Raw genomic sequence first — 23913 nt, forward strand, 5'->3', positions numbered from 1 at the left:
CTTATGATTCCTAATTCCCTATAAAAATTATATTCTGCTTCTAAAAAATGCAATTTCTCCATCAAAGCGTGTTAATAATAACTTAATAGTTTGCCGATTGCTATAAGCTAAACTACTTTTTGAAAATTTTGAAGTGTACAATATGTTTCTTACAATAGTGGGATATTTTTTCGAATTTAAATGCGTTTTCACTATATAAAGACTTATAAATAGCTTTTTACTATTACTTTGAGATTGGGAAAACACTGTTTGGCAAATTATAGCCCCCTTTTTTCTTTATTTGTTGTCCGAAAATATTTATATAGCTTCTCTCAGGTTTTTAATTTATTTCATTACTCTTTCAAAAAGGCTTGTGGCAACACTGTACTTTCAAAAATAATGTTTTATAGGAACTAAAAGCAGTTCCCATTGGTGTATTCTCTTCCACTTTGACATATATATCTGACTCCTTTTACTTTTCTTTATTATTTGGATGCAGATACCGTAAACCAACCTTAAGGCTAGGCGCGCACATGCAACATTTTCGAAAAATGAAAGCACTGTAGAAGGTTGAAATATTAATTCAAGTTGCATTTTTTAGTGGAAGTAACTTACACCTATCGGTGGTGCAAAATCGGTCACCTCCTAGTGGTTCCCGAAATAGCCGAAAGGAGAACTAACGACGAACGTTGGATCCAGATCTGTGTCACCTGAGTTACCATCTCAGGAAGTAGGAGCAAAAGACCAGATATCGCACTGAAGAACCATCTCTAACGATCTCAGTGATGCGCAGGCCTCACAAGCCGGCTATAAAAGGAAATTTCAAAGTGTGATGAAAACACAAGTAAGAACCTCAGATGAACGGACTGATAATGTTGACCCCCCCCGCAAACAAAAAAAGAGTTATCCAACGCCAAGCCTGAGGGAACAAGAAGCCGAGGCAGGCCTTATCTCCGGTGGAGTGATCAAGTTGAGACCGATGCACGTCAACTTGGTATTCGAAACTGGAGGCAGCAAGCTAGAGATTGAGTAAGCTGGCGAAAGTTATTACTTGAGGCCCAGGAGCACAATGCGCTGTAGCGCCAACTAAAGTAAGTAACTTACACCCACCTACTTTGAAAGTGAAGTAGAAGTGAGCTCACAAGCTCATTTTAGTCGATATTGATAAAAAATGTATTTCACTCTTATTGTTAAATAAAAAAAATTAAGTGTTGGTCTATTGTTTTCCATATACAGAGTGAGAAATTGCACATCTTCATGAAATCAATTTTAAAATATTCATTTGGATCCTGATGGGCTTCCGCATTTCCATAGAAATTGACTTTGGTCAACTTCTCATGTTTATCCTTGAATTGCCATTTGAGAATAAATGAAAAATCGATTTATGAAATCTCTGTTCTCAAGAAATAGAAATTCAGCACACATTTCTGAAAGTACTTATTTGATATTTTATACAAAATTTCGAAATGCCATTTGAAAAAATGTCAAAAAATACTTTGGAATTAGTCAACCTTTTTTCAGTAACCCTAGAGCAAAAGTAGTACTCAGATTTATAAACTGTCCCATTGCTCACCTGAACACTTAAGTCAGAAATGAAACAGTTCCTTTTTTTCGCTATCAAAAAGCAAAACTTTTTGACACATTGAGCCATCAACCATAAATTTGAGAATTTATTCAACGTTTAGCTGTTGGTTGTAGCATGTTATTGTTGACTATTTAAAAGAGTTAATTTCCTTTAATATATTCAGTATTATGGGTGCCATTGTTAAATCAAATCATCGGACTAGTAAATTATCAAAAACCAAAATCTCTTCATGTTATGTGAAATGGAAAAAAATTTCTCCACCTCGTGTATTAATAGTGTTTATGTTAATCATACATTTCTTTTGCCCATCCGTATTATGTTATTCTTCATTTATATCGGCTAGAAGAAGTTTGTTGCAAAATAGTGACTTTAATTCTTTCCCTCAATTGTCTGATAAAGAAAGCCACAATAATCAAAATGATGTCGAAGTCGATGAATATGTCGGGTAAGTTGAGATTGAGATTGAGATTTTTTACGACTGGAGCTGACTTGTGTGCTTCTTTCTAACTTTATTGCAATAACCTCAGAAAAATATACATGTTTGAAGGTGGGTATATCAGTCTCTGCTTTCATAGGTATATATATACGCACATATATATGTATTTATTGCGAATTTCGCATTAGGAACGAGGCATAAATTCTTTTATCAGGAGCGTAATCTTATCTTTGATGGAATTGAGGCCTAAATCTTCTCGACAACCAAAGTTATCGAAAACTTGACAAAAAGTATACTTGTCTAACTACAAGCACCACGACGATAATTTATCCAATTTTAGATGATTATTGAATACTATCGTTCCATTGAGAAGGATTTACTGGTGGGGATGACTAATAATGGTTAGCAATCCTTATCAGCCGATTGAGTCATCTCCAAAAAAAGAAACCGAAAAGTCCTCTTAATTTAATTAACACTCTGTGGATGGTAGTAAATTGTTTTTCAAATTATTACTTTTATCGATTTTTTTTTTTTTGAGACAAAAAAATAGTCACACAAATTAAATACAAAAAAAAAATAAATGAACAAAAAAACCGTCTGGCTAAAATTATAAAAAAAGAAACACATTAATAATTGCAAAAAATATGTGAACATGGCTCTGCCCAATAACTATTAATAGCCCCGGCCGTGAGTGGCATATATATAGACGTATAAAATATAATTTTTTAAAATTATACTTTGCAGATACGTTATATTTTATGTTTATTAATCTTCATCTAAACGTTTCCTTCAAAACAAAATAAGAATTTCTGGTGGCTTTTTTGCTTTTACTTTTGTTTTTGTTGTTCTTCTTATTTTTTGTAAAAAAAAAAACAATCCAGTTGGATTAGATCATTCTGATTGGCATTAAGGATCCAATTAGAATGAACATTATTTGGCACGATTAAAGAAGGAGAAATAGGCCTACTGTGCAGACTAAACAAACACTTTTGTAAATATTCTCATAAATCAACATGAAAGTTCTTTTTGAGCTCAAAATACTCAATGAAATAGGTCATTCCTTTTTGTCGAAATTACACCTTACGATATATTGTTTAGAAAAAAACCTTGAACATTTGCAAAATTCAAAGAAGATATAAACCTAATTCCGAATAAAATAATTGTACAAACTTATGCTATCTTTACTCATGTAGATATATATTTAAGATAAAAAAAACAAGTGATTTATTGTTATGTCTGTGTCTGGTTGCGTATGAAGTTGACAGTGCCCGTCTACGATCAATGGCCGAATATATATATGTACATACATACATTTGAACAAAAAAAAACATCGTGCTTATTTAAAAACAAAACAAAAATAAAGTCGAGTCTATAAGTGTTTAGTTTGTTCAAATAGCTGCACAAATTATATAGCAGCAAATATTTGCCAGTAAAAGAAAGAAATTAAGGCAAATCTAGTGAGTGAAAATAAAAAATTGGTTCCTTAAACATGCCAATCAAATGAAAACACTAATTTTCATAAGAAGCAAAAATACTAACTTCAAATATTTGTTGAATAAAAAAATCTAAATTCATTCTTGGACATGTCATTAGGGTCAAAAAATAAAACACACTTTAACGTCAAGATTACAGTACCTATATATTTACGATAACTTTTGTGGTAAAAATAAAAACGCTCTTATAATATAATAATATATACTAATAATTGTAATTTAAAATACAAAAGAGTATTTTAAAACTATTGTCAAACTTTTACTAAAAACAAATTACATGTCAACAGTAAGCCGACGACAAGGATTTTTTTTTATGCTGAAGAATTTAAAGCGTTAAAGGATATCGTGAATACAATTGGCAGGTTCAGGCAACAAAAGGGAATTCATTTGCAGTCAACTTCAAGGCGACTAGTTAGTTTTTCAAGTGTAATGCATTTAAAATTCAGAACTTTACTTCACAAACCTCTACGTTAAGTTCATAGTACAAAAAGTAGGTACCAACAAAATTATTGTCTACAAGGCACTCCTCAGGCAAGCTACAAGTTCATCGCGATTTGTATTTTGTATTGTAAAGAATTATTAGTTATTTCTTTTCCAAATTGACAAGGAACAAAAAGGATTACATGAAGCTGTGCAGAAAATAAATAAATCATAGAGTAATAAAGTTCAGCTTTCAGTTGAATGAAAAAGCATTATCAACTGTCATTTTGATTGAAGTAGACTTGACTTAAATAATTAAGCAACATTTACATGAGCGCGGAATGGATTACAAAATATGAGTTTATATACGTTTGAAGACATATTTCTGCACAAATTCTTAACAAAACGATAGCAATATAGTTTGATTTATGATGCATACTTTAACTTTTCAATATCATATATTAATAAATTTAAGAAAACAAATTTAATCGTCGCGAAAAAAATTGTAGTTGATACGAACTGTCAAAGTTTATTCGGGTTTCACATTATACACACTCGCAACGAATACAATAATCGCGCGTACGTACCCTAAAAAAATCGTTCTTATTTTGGTTTCGGTGGTCAAAGTCAAACTTCATTCGCGATGAATTAAAAACTCTCATGTGAAAGAAATGTCAAAATCGACGTATATTCTTTCATTTGTTGGTCGTGCCTTAGGGAGATTTTTCTTTACTAACTTTCCAGTCAAGTTTCCATTTAAGTTGCCTTAATTGGAAGGTAATTTTTTGGCAGCTGGCCAATTAGATACCAGAAACTTGCCTGACTTTCAAGTCCCTTATTACCGCGTTTACAAGGAGAATTGAATCAGGATTTAGCGCCGTATAGACCTGGGTCGGATCGAAATAGGATTACTCGATCTGATCCCACTGAAAGAGGTGAATCGAATCGAAAATTTGTTTGTAAACCTGAATCGGGGAATCGAGTTATTGATGTGTGAGGTTTTGCTTGTGTTTTTGCGATAAGTTTTTACCGCGTTTACAAGGAGAATTAAATCCGAATTGAATCAGGGCAAATGCAAATATATAAAATAAGAACGTCGGGTAACAGAAGATGAATTAGTTTTTTATTAATTGCATCAAGAATATTGATCATTAAAGCCCAATCAAACAAACATTATAAAATAAGAAACATTTTTGATTTGATAACTTTAATTTATATTTTGTGTTTTGAAATTCAATAAAATCAAATTTAAAACACAATTTGAATGATTTATATTTGTATTTAATTACTGAACGATTAATTTCATTTTGAATCCGTGTGTCTTTACCGAGCAGCTGATTCTGAAACGTCAAAATCATTCTCCACTATCTTTGTGAATGCGACCAATGTTATACACACAAATAAAACCCAAATGTCATTTCGAATCCATTTGAATTCGATTCCTCGATTCAGTGCCACCATACATTTACCTGGATCGAAATCTCAATTCGATTCCTCAATCTTCTCTTGTAACAAAGGTATTAGAATTGTACCGAAGTCCGAAAATTGGGACCATTAATAATGTAAACAAATGTTTCTTCGAATGTATTGATATCTACACTAATATTATAAAGAGGAAAGATTTGTATTTTTTTATGTAACGAATGAACTCAAAAAGTATTGGACCGATATTAATAATTCTTCTTTCATTAGAAAGCTACAGTATCACTGAGTAACAGCAGGCTATTGATCAAAGAATTAACAGATAATGTAATTGTAGTAACTATCATTACGGGTCCCTCGGCTGGTCAGCTCGCTCATGTTCCGCGGATCCCGATGATACGAACTGATTGGCCCATATATTTAAAAAAGTTGCAGTTTCCTTTAAAAATATCATTTGCACTAACAATAAATAAATATCAGGGACAACATTTTTCCGTAATTGGTATAGACTTAAGGAAAGAGTGTTTTTCCCACGGGCAATTGTATGTCGCACTTTCTCGAGTAGGATCTACTGAAAATCAATACGTTTTGCTGCCGCCTACAAATACCACAGCCAATGTAGTGAACAGGGAGGCTTTAAGATAAGCATACAATTTTTTTCTATTTTAGTAATTCATGGTCATTTTATTTAGCATACTTATAACTTAAATATCTGTACCTATTTATGTCTACCCTTGCGAAGCCGGGACGGGCCGCTAGTAACATATAAAGTTTCAATTGTTCACTAGCTCTCGTTTCAATAGTCCAGATCTAATTGAAAAAGAACAGTGAAAAAGTACTATGGCTTGCAATTTTTGAAAATTGGACAAATTTGGAGTGAAATTTTATTCGCTCTATTATTTTATGAATCTTATATTAGTATTTATAATAAGAAATAAGTAATATTTTTTTAAATCGTATTATATGGAAAAGCTTTTAAAAGGACACAAACCCTTATAATTTTTCGGTGACCTAAAATGTTATCACTTTCAAGATAAAAAGATTACTATATTTAGAACCATTATCGCCGGACTCAATCATATATTCAATTTGATATTTAAGTTGAGTTGAAAATTTAAAACTTGATTTTTTATCTCAACGCACAAAAACCGAAGACTAGAAATCAAAATCCGTCAGAGCCCTAAAACTGCGATTGGGCGGAATTTTGGACAAAATAGAACTCATGGCCTCAAATATCGGAAACAAAATTTAAGTTTGAGAATATTACTGCTGGCTGGAATCTGCTGTGGACCTACTCTGTAATGCGTTTCGAAAGCCAATTCGAATCTGATATTCGATTCGTTTATGAATTCGTACTCTAAAATTTTCAAATCGATTAAAACAATCATCTAGTACTTTTTATATAGATTGGCCGAGTCTCGAAGTATTTCTTAAGAGATTTGTCACTTGAGAATTATCGTAATGACGATTTTTACACTTCACTGCTTTGCAATTGCCACATCTCTCTTTTTAATTCAAGCTTAGAAATTTTAAACTGATTTTTTTCATAGTCATTTCGTTTTTTTGAGTTGAAATTCGTTTTTTGCCAAGGTATACTTTTTTCCTTCAAGTCATACGAATTCCACCATAATTTCAAATTGCTTTTGTTTGGTATGCACATTTTTCACTGATGATTCCCTGTAATGGAATTTATTTGCTTAAATTTTGAATAAAATTATCATTTCACGAATCACGAATTGCAATTCGTTGCCTCTCTCGGTGTAAAAACAAAATTTTCGTTTTCGAACGCTAATGACATTTGGAAACGTCATTCCGTAAGTACTAGATTTCTTATCCGCATTAGAAATAGAGAGTACAAAATATTCGTTTTCGAAAATATTTGCTTTCGAAACGCATTACAGATTAGGGCCCCTGTTTTCTTGGAAAACAAAAAATGTTGGTCTTTTCTTTAGTGCTAATAATAATCAAAAATTACCATCTTAACAAGATATTTTTAATACGAAAGTAATACAGGGGTGGAATGGGCTAAGGTGATTGTTGACTTTCAAATTTTTGATAGTCAAATTGACTATCATTTTTATTCCGTCTGTGTAAGATGATTCAACTCAATTCAATTCGATTGAACAATTTCAGATTCAAATTGTCAAAATTCGTTGTTGCCTTGGTGAAATTTTAAATTGATTCTTATAAAATATCTAAATAAAAGTTTCAAATTGGCTGATTTTGAATAAAATTCTTACTTTTCTTGCTCTTATTCGAATGTCGTAAGCAACAGGAATGTGTTTTTTAAAAGAAACAAAGTGAACTAAGAAAATTTTCCAGTCGTTTGTGTAAGCGTCTGGTAGCTCAATTCGGGATAAACAAATTTGTTTGAAAACGACTATCACATTTGTATGTGATAGCTTTTTAGGTATCAATTTGCCTATCACCTTATGTAGATCAAATCCGATCATTTTGATTGTCATTTATCAACAATCACCTTAGCCGATTCCACCCCAGCTGTCGACGACCATTAAAACTTAGATTGTATATATGTATGCATGTACTTTGAGAATAGTTTCTTCAATTCATAAAAAATATTAATTTTGAATTTGATTACCGACAAGAAATACTATGATATATTTTTAAGTTTAATAGGCTTGAATTTGGCAGATTCATTTTCGAATCAATTCTTCTTTAATGTTTATTTTATGTTTAAAATAATGCAACAACACTTCCAAGTTACTTTTGATTTTTGGAAACACAATTTCAAAAAGTGGGTACAAAAATTTATAAAAATATTTTTATTAATGGAAGTACTGAGCGCGACCTTCTCACAGGCCAGATATTTGTCGGTGTAAGTAATCAGAGTTACAAATTTGAAATTAGCTGTTATCAATAAGCTTATTAATAAACCAATGTTGTTGTCAAAATATTCTACGATTTAAAAGCTTGTTTCTTGCTGTTATATTGATAAATATCTTTATTAAAAAAATGTTGGATAATCTCTCCGATTAAAATTATCAATATATGCCTAATAGGAGAGCTTTTTTAAAATAAGTAGTGCATTTTGAATGTGCATTATTCTGAATTGAATAAAAATCGCTTTAAAATGTGGCTACCTATCCATACATTTTTAATATCTTCCGACATAAGTATGTACATAAATCATAGATCACACTCGCCCCTTCTGGCACTAATTAAGAATTGCATTTCCAACAAAAGTATTTCCAAATGGTAGACATGAGCATTCATTTAATACATTAGAGTAAACATTGGTTTGAAAAAAGTGCAGTAGATTAACTCCCAATACAGACTAAATAAATATCTATATTTCATAAAAGAACTTAAATTGAAGTTGAGGTGCACACTGCAAGCATAAAAAAACTCAAATTGAGGCTTTTTACGTTGTCCTAATATCCTTACAGACTTTTTTATTTCTATTTGTCGTACGCATCAAAACCACACAAATGCTATCTAATATAGTTTCTTGTAGCTAAGATAAGTAGATAATAATGTTTTCAAATATTCATAACTAAACTTTTGGACTTATTGATAATAATATTTTCTAATATTCATAACTAAACTTTTAACACATAAATGTGACAAGCATATCCTTTAGTATAAGTTTTTATATTCCTTAAAATGAAACAAAACCTTGAAATCTATTAATTTTACAAACATAATTTGTCCTAATATTGGATCTAATCATTTGAAAAACAAAAATCCAACCAATTTTTTTGTTTTGAGGTTGATTGGTACCTAAAAAAATGTAATTTATAAGAATCTATATATATACCTCATATGAACTGAAATACGAAAATATATATCAACCGCCAAAATGGCTCAACAAAAAAACATACAAATAAATTTTATGTCTCACAGTATGTAACGTTCTAAACGTAAAAGCTCTTTCAAGAGACAAACATTAAGTGGAATAGGTCATTTCGATAGGATTTAAATATTTTAATTTACTGCATGCTGTTTCGAAAACCTTGAAGATTCGCATTTGTATGTAAAAAGTACCGTCATATATTTAATGTTTAATGTATCTGCGTGTTTTGTTTATAAAGTTAACCCCAACTGAATACGATCAATGTCCGAAAGTATATAAACTTAAACATATACATATGTACCTATATAAAAACTTACATATGTATGTATTTATTGTACTTACGCTAAAACTATGAATACGTTTTCTGAGAGAAAAACATTATTGAAAGTGAAAGTAGAAAATTGCATTTAAAATATAAATATTTTTGTTTAACTCAAATACGTAAATAAAATGTTTTCGAGTTTGTATTTGTTATAGCTTAAGTGTGTGTGCATATATTTGAATTCACATTTGAAAAAAAATTATGAATGATTCTCAAAATAGATTTGAATATAATATTAACATATATAAAATAAGAAGAAAAAACGTTGTACATTTATTAAATAATATAAAATAAATGTCTTGTAATAATTAAAGAATTATAGAGTTTTTTTTTGTGGAAATCACTAACAAAATTATGTTAGCATTCTATGGATCTTTGAGGTAAAACAGTTCATCTACAAATTATTATTATTTTTAAATTAAAATACTAACTTATTTCGTTCTTAATGTTAAATTATAGCAATGTTATATAAGGGTGTAACGTTCAATATTTTATTATTTATTATTATTATATTATTATTTTTCAACAACGAAAATGTTATTCCAAATAACACTAAATAAACAAAGCACATGCAAAATATGAATTTATTTTTTAATTTCATCTAATCTTATACATCATGTCTTAAAACTTAAATTATGTTTAAAAGGGACATGAAGTTGCGTCCACTTATACAAACAATCATATTTCTCTACGCTTAAATGTCGAATTTTTAATAGGAAACAGATTTTAAAACTTTCAAAATAACTAATGTACACAGCACATAGTTCAAAAAGGCTCCGTACAGCAGCTTTCTCTTTGATGATTCGAGATAAAATATATACTATTCAATTCAATTCAAATATTCATTTCTTGCAAGTAATCATTATACATTTTTTCAAAAGCTTTTATGAATTTTTAAGCATGGGCTTAGCCGTCAGCTCGATTGGTAACTTTAAAATATTTAAGTATACAATTGAAATGTCAATCGTTTCCTGTACTGATAGGGATGGTTCACCAAAGCATACTCTTCTTTGCTGGTTAAAAATTGGACACACACTGATGAAATGAAAGTAATCTTCTTTAGCTTTCAAGTTACATACATTGCAAAATTGGTCAAAGTTTCCATTGTTTGGTTTTCCATTTAAATGTAGAAGTTCGCATCTTAATTTAAAAATTAGGGAAATATCTTTATAGGAGAAAGAATCTTGGAAGTAGTTCTTTCTTGAAGATCTGGTAATTTCTGAATTACCAGATCTGTTAAATACATTTTTTACCAAGGATCAACATTATAAATAATTCACATTACGAAAATTGTTTTTGCTCCTGGTAAGGTCTACAAAAGTGGTGTACTCAATTGAGTACACTGGCCAAAACCGTGCTAATTTTTTTTCTCGCGGAATTTGCAGAGAAATGGCTTTTTCATCAATAAACTGCAAAAGTTTTTATGGTAGGCGCTACGCAAATATCTCCATGGCTGTTGATGATATTCCAGAGGATGGTAATGAAGAAGATGTAGTGGTGGTCATTCCACCGGATGTTGATATACAAATGGACGAGGAAGATTTATGTGAGGATGACTTGCTTGATTCCCATATTCCTGTTGACATACCAGGAGCAGTAGGGGTTGAAACTCACTGATGAATTTGCCAGTGAAGACACTTGCTTGGCTAAGGAATGAAAGCTCAGCGAGGGGTGAGTTTCAAAATAATAAACGAAGTTCAAATCTTTGAACATTTTTTCAATGATGAGGTAATGAACTTTATTGTTGAGCAGAGCCAAATATATGCACTGGACCAAAACTGTCACACGTTCATGTTTACAAAAGAAGATCTGAGAAAATTTGTTGGCATAATGCTTTTCTCAGGATATCATTCATTGCCCCAAGAAAATTTTTATTGGTGCCTAGACGAAGACACAATCGCTTCCAGGAAATCAAGTGTTTTATACATTTGGCCAACAATGCATGCTTTGATAAGAGCGATAAAATGGCGAAGGTTTGACCATTGATAAAAATCATTTGCAATAACTATTAAAATTGGGTTTTTTTCATGACAAACTATAGATTGTTGAGGCTATGATCAAATACTTTGGTCACCATTCCGCAAAGCAGTTTATCCGTGGAAAGCCTGTCCGTTTTGGCTATAAGAAGTGGATGTTGTGCAGTAGCCATGGATATTGCTATAACTTTGACATAAATTGCGGTGCCAAAAATGTAATTCCAAGCACTAAGTATTTACCACTTGAATCTCGAGTGGTGCTTTATTTACTGGAAGTAGTAAAAAGGCCAAGTGACCACATCGTTTTTTTTGACATTTTACCAGCCATGACTTTATGGCTACGTTACGCAAAAAAGGATTTCGCGCAACAGGTACGGTTCGTGACAATAGAACAAAAAAATGTCCATTGAAATCCTTGAAGACGGTAATGAAGGCCAATCGTGGTTACTTTTATCACAAGTTAGACAAAAAAAATAATATTTTGTTTGCGCGGTGGAAAAATAATGCTGTTGTTACAGTTGCAACAAACTACGACACCCTTGAACCTCTTGGAAGAGTCAAACGATGGTCAGCAGTAGTAAAATAGAGCGTAATCATTCCACAGCCAAAACCATTTGTGGCATACAACAAGTGTATGGGTGGGGTCGATTTTCATGACCAATTTGTGAACAATTACAGAATCAAAATAAAGGGTCAACTCAAGGGTGGTAAATGCTTGGCGACTCCATTGTTTGAAAGCAAGAAAAAACGCAATCTACTTTCATTTGTCAAAACCAAACCGAGGACTTATTTACATTCCGGGCCATCAACAAAAGCACCAAATAAGCCATATTTGCCACAAAATTTGATTCACAGTAAAGGAAGACATTTCCCCAAAATTCCGAATTTCGTAGACCATCATTATCTTACATAACCGAGTTTTCCATAGACCAGGCACTTTAATTAAATAATCAGCCTGTAACTTTAGACTGAAAGTAAAAAGTTTTGGCAGGCCTGTTTCCAAATAAATTGAATAGTTTGGTGCTGTTAAGAGAATATTGAATATTTTCTTTAAGAAATTTCTTTGAAACTTTTCACGAAGATTTCACGACTGCATTGAAAATATTATATTTTGTTGAAAGTTTTATGTGATCGTTAGAGAGAGTCTTCTTCCAAGTTACATTAATTAAGCTTTGTGAAGTTTTTGCTTTTTCTATACAAGGTGCTTTCTATAATCCGGGGTTGGATTTAGTAAAACTCCCAAATTTTGTATTCTTTTGATATTTCTAAACGACTTCCATTAAGTATCCAGGTGTTCCTAACTTCACTCCGATTGGAAAGCGAAAAGACAATTACTTTCGTTTTGTCTGTGTTGATGACTTGACCCCACTTGGCACAATAGTCCGAAGGACGATTTACAATCAATTGCAGGGTTTTTGCTGATTCGGATAACAAAAGAAGGTCATCAGCGTAGAGTAATACATTTATTACGATACCCCTCCTGGAATTTGCGTAGCTATATCATTAATAAAAAGAGCAAATAGAAGAGCACTGAGTAGAGTAGACATCCCTGCTTTACTCCAGTAAGTGATTTAAAGGGTTTTGAATATGTTTTGCCATCCCAGACTGCAACTTCAGTATCTGTGTACAAATAACGGATTATTTGGAAATGCAGCTTTAAAATCTACAAACAATGTGTATAGTTTTTTGTTTCTGGCTTGAAATGCTTTTACTATTGATGTTAAAGTAAATATATGGTCAACCGTCGAATAGATCTTTCTAAAGCCTGCTTGAACCTCTGTTAGAATGTTGTTTACAGCCACCCAATTTTCAAGCCTGTTAATGAGAACAGAACAAAATATCTTCGCAATGACATTCATAAAGGATATGCCTCAGTAGTTTTCAACTGCATTTAGATCACCTTTCTTATGGATTGGAAAAGTTATCGATTTTTTAAAAGAGGACGGCACATCAGCATTATCAAAAATCTTAGATGTAGATGGTTATGAAAAGCATGGGTTGCTTTTTTGAAATATTCTTAGGGTATCCCATCTTCACTTGGGGCTAAGTGTACATACCTAATGAACTTAAAATCGTACATATCAAATATTTCATATTCCTTATATGTATTTCATAAGCAAATCAAATCTGCAAATGCGTTCTTGTAAAATTTTTGGTTTTCGTGTGACCTAACAGTTTCTGCAAAACCCAATAGGCGTTTGAAACCCTAAGTTTCTATACTTCGCATATTTCATGAAAAACATTTCTGTTTCTTTCTTAGTAATGATGGCTTTTAAAGACCATCAAACTAACAGTATTTGCTGCACGGGTTATTTAAAAAACTACGCATGTTTTATTTACTCCATAACCATAAATAAAACATTTCGAGAACAATTTTAGTACAAGAATTGGTTTTTCGAAAAAGTACATGGAAAAAGTGTTGTTTTAGAAGAACGTAGAAAACTAATCTTAATTATTTGATTTTATGTTTATTGAGCAACATTTTAAAGCACACCTTAAAATAGAGACTCTCCGAATATTTATGAACAGATATACATATGCACATACATATGTATGAGCGTTAATTATTCTTAAATCCAGAAATAGAAAATTAATCTTATCAAAAATGAACAATTACTATTTTTTCCTTAACAAAGAAGAAGTTGGGGAAATCGTTCAAAAAAAAGTGAATACAAAGATTGATTGCTCGGAATCATTATCAGTTTCTTTAAAAATTCGTACAAATATTTCACGTGTCAGAAAGCTTTTTATAATTGACTTTAATCTAGATTGTGTCAATTCGATAATCAGAAAAAAATATTGCATAAACATAAAATAAATACACACTATTTCACAAACTGCCAATTTAGTTTATTGATGTAATTTACTTTGCCTTTTCTTTCAAAGACTTTTATGAAAAAATCAATCAATAAAACGAGATGTTTAGGTTTTGGAATACGAAAACAGACAAAATTATTTCAGACAAAAGTTTATTTTTTGAGCATTCTCGCATTAATTGAACTCACAAATTGCATTAAATAGATTAATTATGTTAAAACCAAAACAAATAAGGGATAAACTTTTTTTTGTTCAATGCCAAACTATCAAAAGTATGGCTATGATGTCATAGGTGATGACTGATGAACAAATGTTTTCATGTGTGTTTTCTTAAAACGAAGTTAATACATATTGGTTGTATCTATTTTAATGTTTTTTTATGAAAACAAAATTATTTGGGGGAAAAAGGACACATTTTTTTGTAGTAGATGGCTCATCAAAGCTGTTATACGAAGGTTGAGTGGCTTGAAGAAGATTGCCTGTGTGAAGTTGATTTTCAAAGATACCACAACATTTAAAAAGATATCATCACATCCCTTCGTGAACTTAGGAAACAGTTTTAACTACGGTTATGTAATGTAGGTACATTTTGTCTGACCTTGTGAAGGTTATCAGTTTTAAACCTACTTATGCTGGATTTGACTTTGGTTGTTGCTATAAATACAATTTAATGGCTCCTTTTAATTTTCATTCGTCTTACGTCTTTGTTGCTCAATAGTTTATTTATTAATTTCTTGTGAGAAAAATAGTTCCAAGTTGTATACAAATTAACATATCAAAGATAGTAGATGGAGAAGTCTGAAAAATTTAGTTTGAGATCTAAAAAGTCTGTCGAAAAATATAGACCAATTGCTAAGCTACAGTTAGTCCCTAAATTATTTGAAGCAATAGTGAAAAAAAATATATTCTTTAGTTAGGAACTATATTTCTGGATTCCAACACGGATTTATGAGTGGCAAATCGACAGCAACTAACTTATCAATTTTTACACTGTATCGAAAAACGATTACAAGTTGTCACTATCTATACCGATCTTTCAAAGGTATTTGATCGTGTTCAACATAATATTCTAATAAGAAAACTTGAATTGTTTGGATTTCACTCTGCGCTTCCTAAATGGATTCAACGGTACTTAGTTGGGCGAAAACAATATGTTAAAATTGGTAATGTGTTTTCTAAAGCAATAATGACATTTCCCGGCGTTCCACAAGGTAGCCATCTTGGACCGCTCCTTTTCATTATTTTTAAGAACGGCCTCCCGTAATATCTTCTACACTCAAAATGTCTTTTGTATGCTGATGATCTTAAACTCTTCAGCAGCATAAGATGTCTTGAAGATGCGGAAAATGTGTAAATTAAATGGGTTTTATTTAGTGTTTTTAAATCCCTTGTGTTTTGAATACAAACTTGGTTTTGATTCTTTACAGAGACTTGATAGTCAGAAAGACCCAGGAGTAATTTTTGACTCCAAATCAAAAGATCCGCAATGCCTTAACATTTACTATAAAAACTCTGATGGTGAAGCGATTGATTAGACAAAGCAAAAAGGAACCGTTTTTACCAGCTACCGAGCTGAAAGTCGTATTGAATGTAACAGTAAGTGTGGAATAGCGGTTTATATGCCCGTAGTTCAAGAAAGGTACCTCTCCTGACAAAAAAACATGTCACCAAACGGATGCAATTCGCGCAAGCCCATGTTGAATGGCCCATAACGAAGTGGAGGAATGTTCTTTGGACTGATGAGATCAAAATTGTTTTGTTTGGTGGAAAAGAATCACGGTCATACGTGAGAAGTCCGCAACATGCTGAATTCAACCCAAAATATACGACAAAAACAATCAAACATGGCGGTCTAGCATTATGATATGGTTCTGTTTCTCTTACTACGGTGTTGGTCCTTTATACTGGATAAAAGGTATAATGGATCAGCACCTGTATGTAAAATTTTGCAGGAAGAGATGTTGCCGTATGCGTCTGAAAATATGCCGTTGAATTGGATCTTTCAACAGGACAACGACCCAAAAGACACCAGCAAATTGGCCAAAAATTGGTTTCGGGATAATTGTGTGGAAGTTATGGAGTGGCCTGCACAGTCACCAGACTTAAACCCAATCTTGGGGCTGATGTAAACACGGAAGTGTCTCGGTCGCAGCCACTAGCTTTGTGAATGCGACCATTGTGACATCTCAAGAAAAAGATTTTGCATACCAAATATTAAACTTATGTGTGGATTGTAAAGAGTAATCCGTATCTCATTGTTTTACGTTTCCTTATTAAACGAAATATTTCTTATATTTGTGTTTTTTTTTCTGTGCGGAACTACGTGGAAAATATGGATTCTTTTTATTTAGTTCAAGATTCAATTAAAGTAAAATTTTTCTAAATAAAATAATTTTTGATACGATGTTTTTCAACCGTTTATTCATGTACAGTGTATCAATTTCATATTCGTACCCCCTCAATAAAAAGTTTGAATGTTTTCCTCATCCAAAATGACTTCAGATACAAAAGTAATAACAAAGTGCAATTTACGTTAGTTCATTGTTGGTATGTTTTATAGAATTGTTATAGCTGGTACAATTTATATTTTTTGAAAAATATTAAGAAAAGAATAAACTACAGTAATACTGGGTCAGTTTTGTATTCGTACCCTGTTGTAATCAGTCAAAAAAAATTGACTTACAAATCTTGAGGCATAACCTTTGAAAGTAATTACAGCTTTCAATCGTCTTGGCATTGACCTTACCAATTTTTCAGTTGTTTCCGATATTATTTGTGCCCATTCATAGAGAATTTGTTTTTTCTTAATGGTGCATTTGCGGATTTTGCGGTCCAGTTAGTCCCATAAATTCTCTATCGGATTAATGTCTGGTGATTGTGGGGGGGTTTTCAAAACCTTACTGCAATTAAAGAGAAGCCACATTAGGGTTACATTCACCTTATGCTTTGCATCGTTATCCTGACAAAAAGTAAAGTTGTTTTTTAGACCCATTTGTGCAGCACTATCTTTTAAATTGGTTTTCGTGATATCGATGTACTTCTTGGGATCCATAATTCCTTCAAATATGTGAAGTTTCCCAACTCAAGCTGCTGAAAAACAACCCCACACGATCACCGACCCACCACCATGTTTAACGGTTCCTCGAGTGTTTTGCGGAAGATATTCAGTATTTGGCTTGCGCCAAACCCTTTTTCTGCCATCCGAGCAATGAATATTGATCTTGACTCATTTGTGAAAATAACCGTTTTCGAGAAGTCAAAGTCTTTTGCTTGGTATTCTTTGGCGAATTCAAGCAGTTTCAAGTCTGTTGACATGACTAATAAATGGTTTTTTTTTGCGCGATACTCTTCCGTTGAAACCATGTTCCCGTATACAATTCCGCAACGTTTCAGTGCAAAATTGTTTTTCCAGTGATTGGCGAAGGTTCTGTGCCAATTTGAGTGCACTTATCTTTGGATTTATTTTCATTTCACGCACAATTATCCTCTTGTCCTACGTGTTGAAAATACTTCTTGTCGTATTGCGAAGCAAGTTTTCAATACTTTTTTTTTCTTGACAAACCGGTTAACAACACTTTGAACCGTTGATGTAGCTCGATTAACTAAAAATGAAATCTGTTTATTTCACGATGAGTTCTCGAAGTTCTTTAGAGGTTTCCCTTGCTTTTCTTCCCATTGTTGTTAAATTTTGAGACATATCGTCCAAAACGCTTTTAAAAATCCTAAATAAGTTCAAAATACTTTAAATAATAGCACATAAATTGACAAAACACATTTGATTGAAAATGCAATTGAAATTAAAGCTGCTTGGCTACTTAGAACTAAGCTTATGAATACAAAATTGATCCAGTTTTACAGTAGTTTTTATCCTTTAGCATTTACTTAGTAAATGGTTTCTACCAACTAAGAAAGTTTGATAATATATATCAACCATGAATACACACTTAACCTGCAGGTGTTATTAATGTTCTAAATCAAGCCATTAAGGATCAGGAGAACATTAAAAGTTTTATTAAGGGGTACGAATATGAAATTAATACACTGTAGCTATTCTTGTTAATAAGTACAACAGTCAAAATGAAATTCATGTTTCTTATTTAAGTCACGAACAATTATGTCATTATTATCTACAATCTTGAATCACATTAAAGGATTATGCTTTTTAAAATTAGTTGTTCAGCTTACACCTCAATGGTTCTGTAAGAAACTAAAAGATCCTTTTCTAATCTAAGCCAAGAAATTATTTTGTATGACTTTTTTTGTTTACTTATAAAATATTTCCTTATTGTACTATAAATATTTATGTTTTACGCCATTGAAACCATTGCCACTATTAACAACTAGACTCTTCATTAAATTAATTATGTATGTAGTTTATTGACTTTTCAAGAAGAAAAACCGTATACTTTAGATATAAACAAAACTGCTAGCATATAATGTATTTAATTTATATTCAGTTCCGCTTAGGAACTAAATTGCTCTATAATTGAGACTAGTCTAGACTTTAAAAGGCTTAATGTCATAGAAAATGTCTGTATGTGTTATTGCTAATTAAAAAGCTAAAAGTTATCAGTTAGGTACTGAGCATCTGATTCATCAGAAGTGTTACTTCATTGTCATCATCTTGTGACATTTCGGTTACAATATAATTTGTATGCATTCTACTGGTCACTTAAATATGATTGTTTTTAAGTCCCAATTTATTTCAACTTAAAGTTTGCTATTATGTTCATTTAGAAGCTTTTCGAACTTTTTGAAACAAAAGAATCGGGTCCACAATTTCAAGTTATTCACCTAGAAAGTCACCAACTTATATTTTTGTCCTATAAATTTGATGATAACAAATTTGTTCCTATGCCTGAGAAAAAAATGATTGCGTTAGATAAACTAATTAAATTACTTAATTCATTAATAATGGCTGAATATAACTTTCAAAATCCTAATGCTACTCATTCTGTTTCTGTCATATTCCATGGTTTTCTTGAAAATCTGGGTCGACCTTTTAATAGAATGCTGGCCCAGTTTCATGTTTCAAAAATAAGCGATTCATAGATGTTGTTAGCTATACAAAATAAAAACCCTTGATAATTGTTGGTGTCTATGGTATAGGCTAGGTTTTTTTTAGCTTAGGCACATCAGAACGCTCATCTTTGGTTGCTTTTTTCAATCAGAGCTAGAGAAATGTTAAAATCTTTCCTCATTTAGCTTTAATTTTGTTTCGTGTGACACAAACAAATAAAAATGGATATCAACGACTCTAAGAGGATTTTTTTTTTCTGTAGATAATAAATTTATATTATTTATTTGCAACAAATAATAATTTGTTGTTTTAGTTTTTAAAATATTTTAGTTTAATGCTAAATTATGTTTCATGAATAAATTTGAGCTTTCTGATCAATCTCATCTTGGAGCCTTCTAGACATACTCAAACTCTGTTCTGAGTTAAAAACGAAAAAACACCTTTGCACTTGCTAGTGCAAAATTTTATACGTATCCATAACTTTCTTGACAACGCTCGGATGTGTTATATTATTGCACATTAATTTACAAAAACGTGATTCAGATGAATTCATCAACATGATTATTGATAATCTTAATCACTGCATCATTATCCAATGGCATTTAATATAAATGTGTTGGCATTTAATTTGCGATATTTATTTGATTAGATATAATTTTTATCTCGAATTTGTAGTACATTTACAGATGGGGTAGTTTGATATACATACATACATATATTGTCGTACCTAAACTATTTAAGAGACAATACTAATAGTAAAGGGATAACTTTGTATCCTTTTGAATTTTTGGATGATAATTCCATTTATAAATCTGCAAAGGTGATTGTACAAATTACAGTCGACTCCCTCTAAGTCAAACTCCCTCTAAGTCGAATTTCCCTCTAACTCGAATTGTTTTGCCATATTTTTGAATTCCCCTCAATTTTCCCTACAAAAACTATCCTCTAAGTCGAAATGACTCGAGATTTAAAAGCAGACATAGTATCCTTGGGAAAGTTTTGTCTGGTGAAAGTGCTTCTGTTGATAAGACTAAGGTCAATGAATGGAAACAACATATCCCAGAAGTTGCCAGAGGATTCAAACCGGATGACATTTTTAATGTTGATGAAACGGGATTGTTTTTCAAATGTTTGCCGACACGTACCTTTGCTTTTAAAGGAGAAAAATATTTTTGAGGAAAACACAGTAAATAAAAAGTGACATACCTTGTTGGATCCAACAAGACTAGATCGGAAAAGCTTAAGCTTTTAATAATCGGAAAGAGCAAAAATCCTCGCTGTTTTAATAAAATTAAATCTTTGCCGGTTGATTATGTAACCAAACAACGTTCTTGGATGACGGCAGATCTTTTTACGAATTGGCTTTTGCAGCTAGATGCAAAGTTTGGATGATCAAAGCGCAAGGTGGTTTTTATCATCGATAACTGCCCGGCTCACCCAAAACAAGTAAAGGATAAATTAAAATTTATAAAACTTGAGTATTTTCCACCTAACATGACCTCAATAGTGGAACCGATGGACATGGGTATAATCCAAAATTTAAAAGTTCACTTTAAACGCCGTATTTTAACCAACATCTTAAAGGTTTGGGAAACTAAAAAAGAAGACTATAAAATAACTCTGCTCGATTGTGTACGCGAAGTTTCGAGGGCGTGGATACAGGGTGTAACTCCGTTGACAATAGAGAATTATTTCAAAAAAGCCGGCTTTAAGGACGACACATGGGATGATGAAGATAATGTTCCACTTAACCAACTCAGATGTGTAACCTACGACGCAAATCAAATCGAGAGGATCTGGAACAGGCTAACTAAAGCTGATTACAATATTGAAGGCTTGAATTGAAGGGATTACGTGGAAGTCGATGACGGTATTGTGGCCACAGAAATACCTGAACGCGAATCAATTCTGGAATCATAAATCATGCTGCTGCTGCTAACGATGATGATAGTGGAGCTGAAGATGAAGAAGTCGAATTCGAAACAATAAATATTGAAGTGCCAGAAAAGAATGAAATCGATAATGCAAATGGAACATTGCAATCTGCGATTGAAATGACACAAAATGATGAGGTTCAACACTGCCTTTTCAAAAAAATACACTTTGATGCATCAATCAAAAATTACAAATTTGTTTAATTAGTTTTGTTGAAACAGTAATTTGACAAGGTATAAGAATGAATTTATGTGCCGTAAAAGCTAGAAGCTTTTGTTTATTTATTTAATGTATCTGTTTATTTGTTGTTATTTGTTTTTATATTCAATAAATGCTTTTAAGCAAAAAAAAACTATTAATCTCTCTAACTCGAATTTTTAAAAAATTCGTACTAATTTTGCAATCCCGTGAAAATTCGACTTAGAGGGAGTCCACTGTATATTTATTGAGCGCATTAGAAGAATACTACACGTGTAGTTATATAATCGGCTGGAGTTTTCATGCATTGGTGTACGTAGAGTAAAATCCAAGTCAGCTCCAAAGGGATCTTACAATAGGAAAACAGTTTACCGTGGGGTTTATGTTCCCCAAGTTTTTATAATCATTGTCCCAATTCAAAACAGTATCAAATACCGATCCAAATGACAAAGATAAACATATATAAAACTAATATATTTCAGTGATGTTATATACTATCATATGTAGATTATTTAAATTAAACTAGTGTGAAGTAGTTTTAAAATTTGCTTCTTTAACCTTACAACAACATATCTGAATTCTTATCTTTCTTTATTCAAGATGTTTCTCATGATCATGATAAGCTATAAAAAAAGTGAAAAGTTATATTCACTTGAACCATCTTCGCTTAAAATTGTGTACTTTATAACTTTTATTATCAACTGTCAATTAGACAAGATAAAAGTTTTATTATATCAGCAGACATAAATTTAAAAAAAATTATTCAAACAATGGTATTCATTGGTTTAAGCATGTAAATAGTTTACTTTAGTTGACTTCTTTAACGAATTTCGTTTTGAAGCAACCAGGTACCTTGAGAAAAGTGTAAATTGTTTTAATTTTTATAATAGGAGGAATAGACCACAAAAGCTTGATAAAAATGTCAGATGATACAATGTAACTATTGTTATAAAATGAAAGATTTAAGAATATATAGGTATGGGGTCTTCCAACAGGGACTTGACAACTTTGAATTCAAATTGTAGACGCACCCGAAATTCGGAGTCGATGAGTTGATTTATTGAAGAGTAAGAAGAAATGAGCGAGTCGATTGACCACCTCGTTCGTGCGATTTAACACTTGTAGACTATTTTATTTGAGGCATTGAACGAGAAATAGCGTTCGTTCCAGCTAAAATGCTTTTGAAATACATATGTCAAATCTTTTGCGTTTTATGTTTAAAAAATGTTCTCAACTTCTTATTGGAAAATCGTTTGGCAAGCATGATTCAAGTCAATTTGAATATGAACATTTGAATACGAAAATTTGAACAATAAGTTCCATTGATGATGATGCCAAAACAGTGAAAATTCCTAAATTTAATGTCGTTAATTAACAATCCCCCAGCAGTATGAAGTTGTAAGTCACTAGCTCCTAGTTCTCTGCGGACTGTTGACCCACCTAATTTATTTTTAATTTGAAATCCTTCCCACATACCTAACGACCGTGTCGTAATATTGGCATCCTTCTTAAAAAATAATCTATTTTGTTGGCTAATCTACTAAATTTAATTATTTTAAATTAAAACAAATACAAAGTTTACATGTTAATTTAATTTTGTATTCGAATAATTGTTATAATAATTTATTTTATGAATTTTCAGCTCCCGTAGACATGCTAGGAGTACGGATAGCAAATTACAAATTCACGGATTCCGGATAGAATCGGCTGAAAATGAAGTGGAATATGGTGAAGATGGTGTTCCGAGTGTACTCTGCGAAACGGAAGTTTTGATTCGAATCTTTGGAGTCGGAATAACAAATCAAACTATTATTGGTTTTATGAGAGAACCACCTAATATCAACAGAGTGTGCTATCCTCCAACATCGGCAGTATTTCATGTAAATAGTGAAAGTGTAACTGATACAACTGCACTGTATAAAATAAAATTGCCAAAAGGAACTGAACATTTTTATATGTGCGCAAAAAGCAATGATTTAACTGCTGAGGTAATAAGTTCAACATTACAAAAAAATAACCATTTAATATATATACTTTTAATTTTTTATCTTAAAACAACAAAATAAGGTACATATTTAATATCCTCCTGAGGTTTTATCTGTGAGGGCTTTTAGCCGCTCCTTTTTGAAGAGGATTATCAGCAGAGGTACTTCTTTGAAGGAAAATAAATAAAAAAAAAAACTTCACAGCGTTGCTGTGGCTATAAGATATATGAAGGATTTCAAAGACAAAATTTAACACAAATTAACATAACATTTTAAATTATGTATATCAAAAATGATACCGAAGCTTTCTTAATTCACAGATTTGTAAAAACTATGAGGAATACTTCCTCTTCCTCGGTTTCTACACTCGTTGTCAATGACATGCCTTTTGTTAGCTCTTTAGAGAAAGCTAATCTCTTTGGTAGGCAGTCCGACAATTCTACGCTGTAAATGAGTGTTATGACCCCGGCTGTACTTGAGCGAGTTAGTGATTCTATGGGACCAATCTTTT

At 31.8% G+C, this 23913-nt stretch overlaps 1 protein-coding gene across 1 annotated transcript in view; it reads left to right on the forward strand.

The window, feature by feature from the left end:
• The first annotated feature begins 1625 nt into the window (after positions 1–1625).
• LOC129949564 (unextended protein) overlaps positions 1626–23913 on the forward strand; it is a 33423-nt gene continuing 11135 nt past the window's right edge. Inside the window, exons 1-2 of the mRNA XM_056061107.1 lie at positions 1626–2009; positions 23060–23405. Coding sequence (XP_055917082.1) covers positions 1732–2009; positions 23060–23405 — 624 coding nt within the window. The 5' untranslated portion in view covers positions 1626–1731. The remainder of the gene's footprint in view (positions 2010–23059; positions 23406–23913) is intronic.

The sequence above is a fragment of the Eupeodes corollae genome, chromosome 3 (assembly GCF_945859685.1).
Source record: "Eupeodes corollae chromosome 3, idEupCoro1.1, whole genome shotgun sequence".
NCBI classification, from domain to species: Eukaryota; Metazoa; Arthropoda; class Insecta; order Diptera; family Syrphidae; genus Eupeodes; species Eupeodes corollae.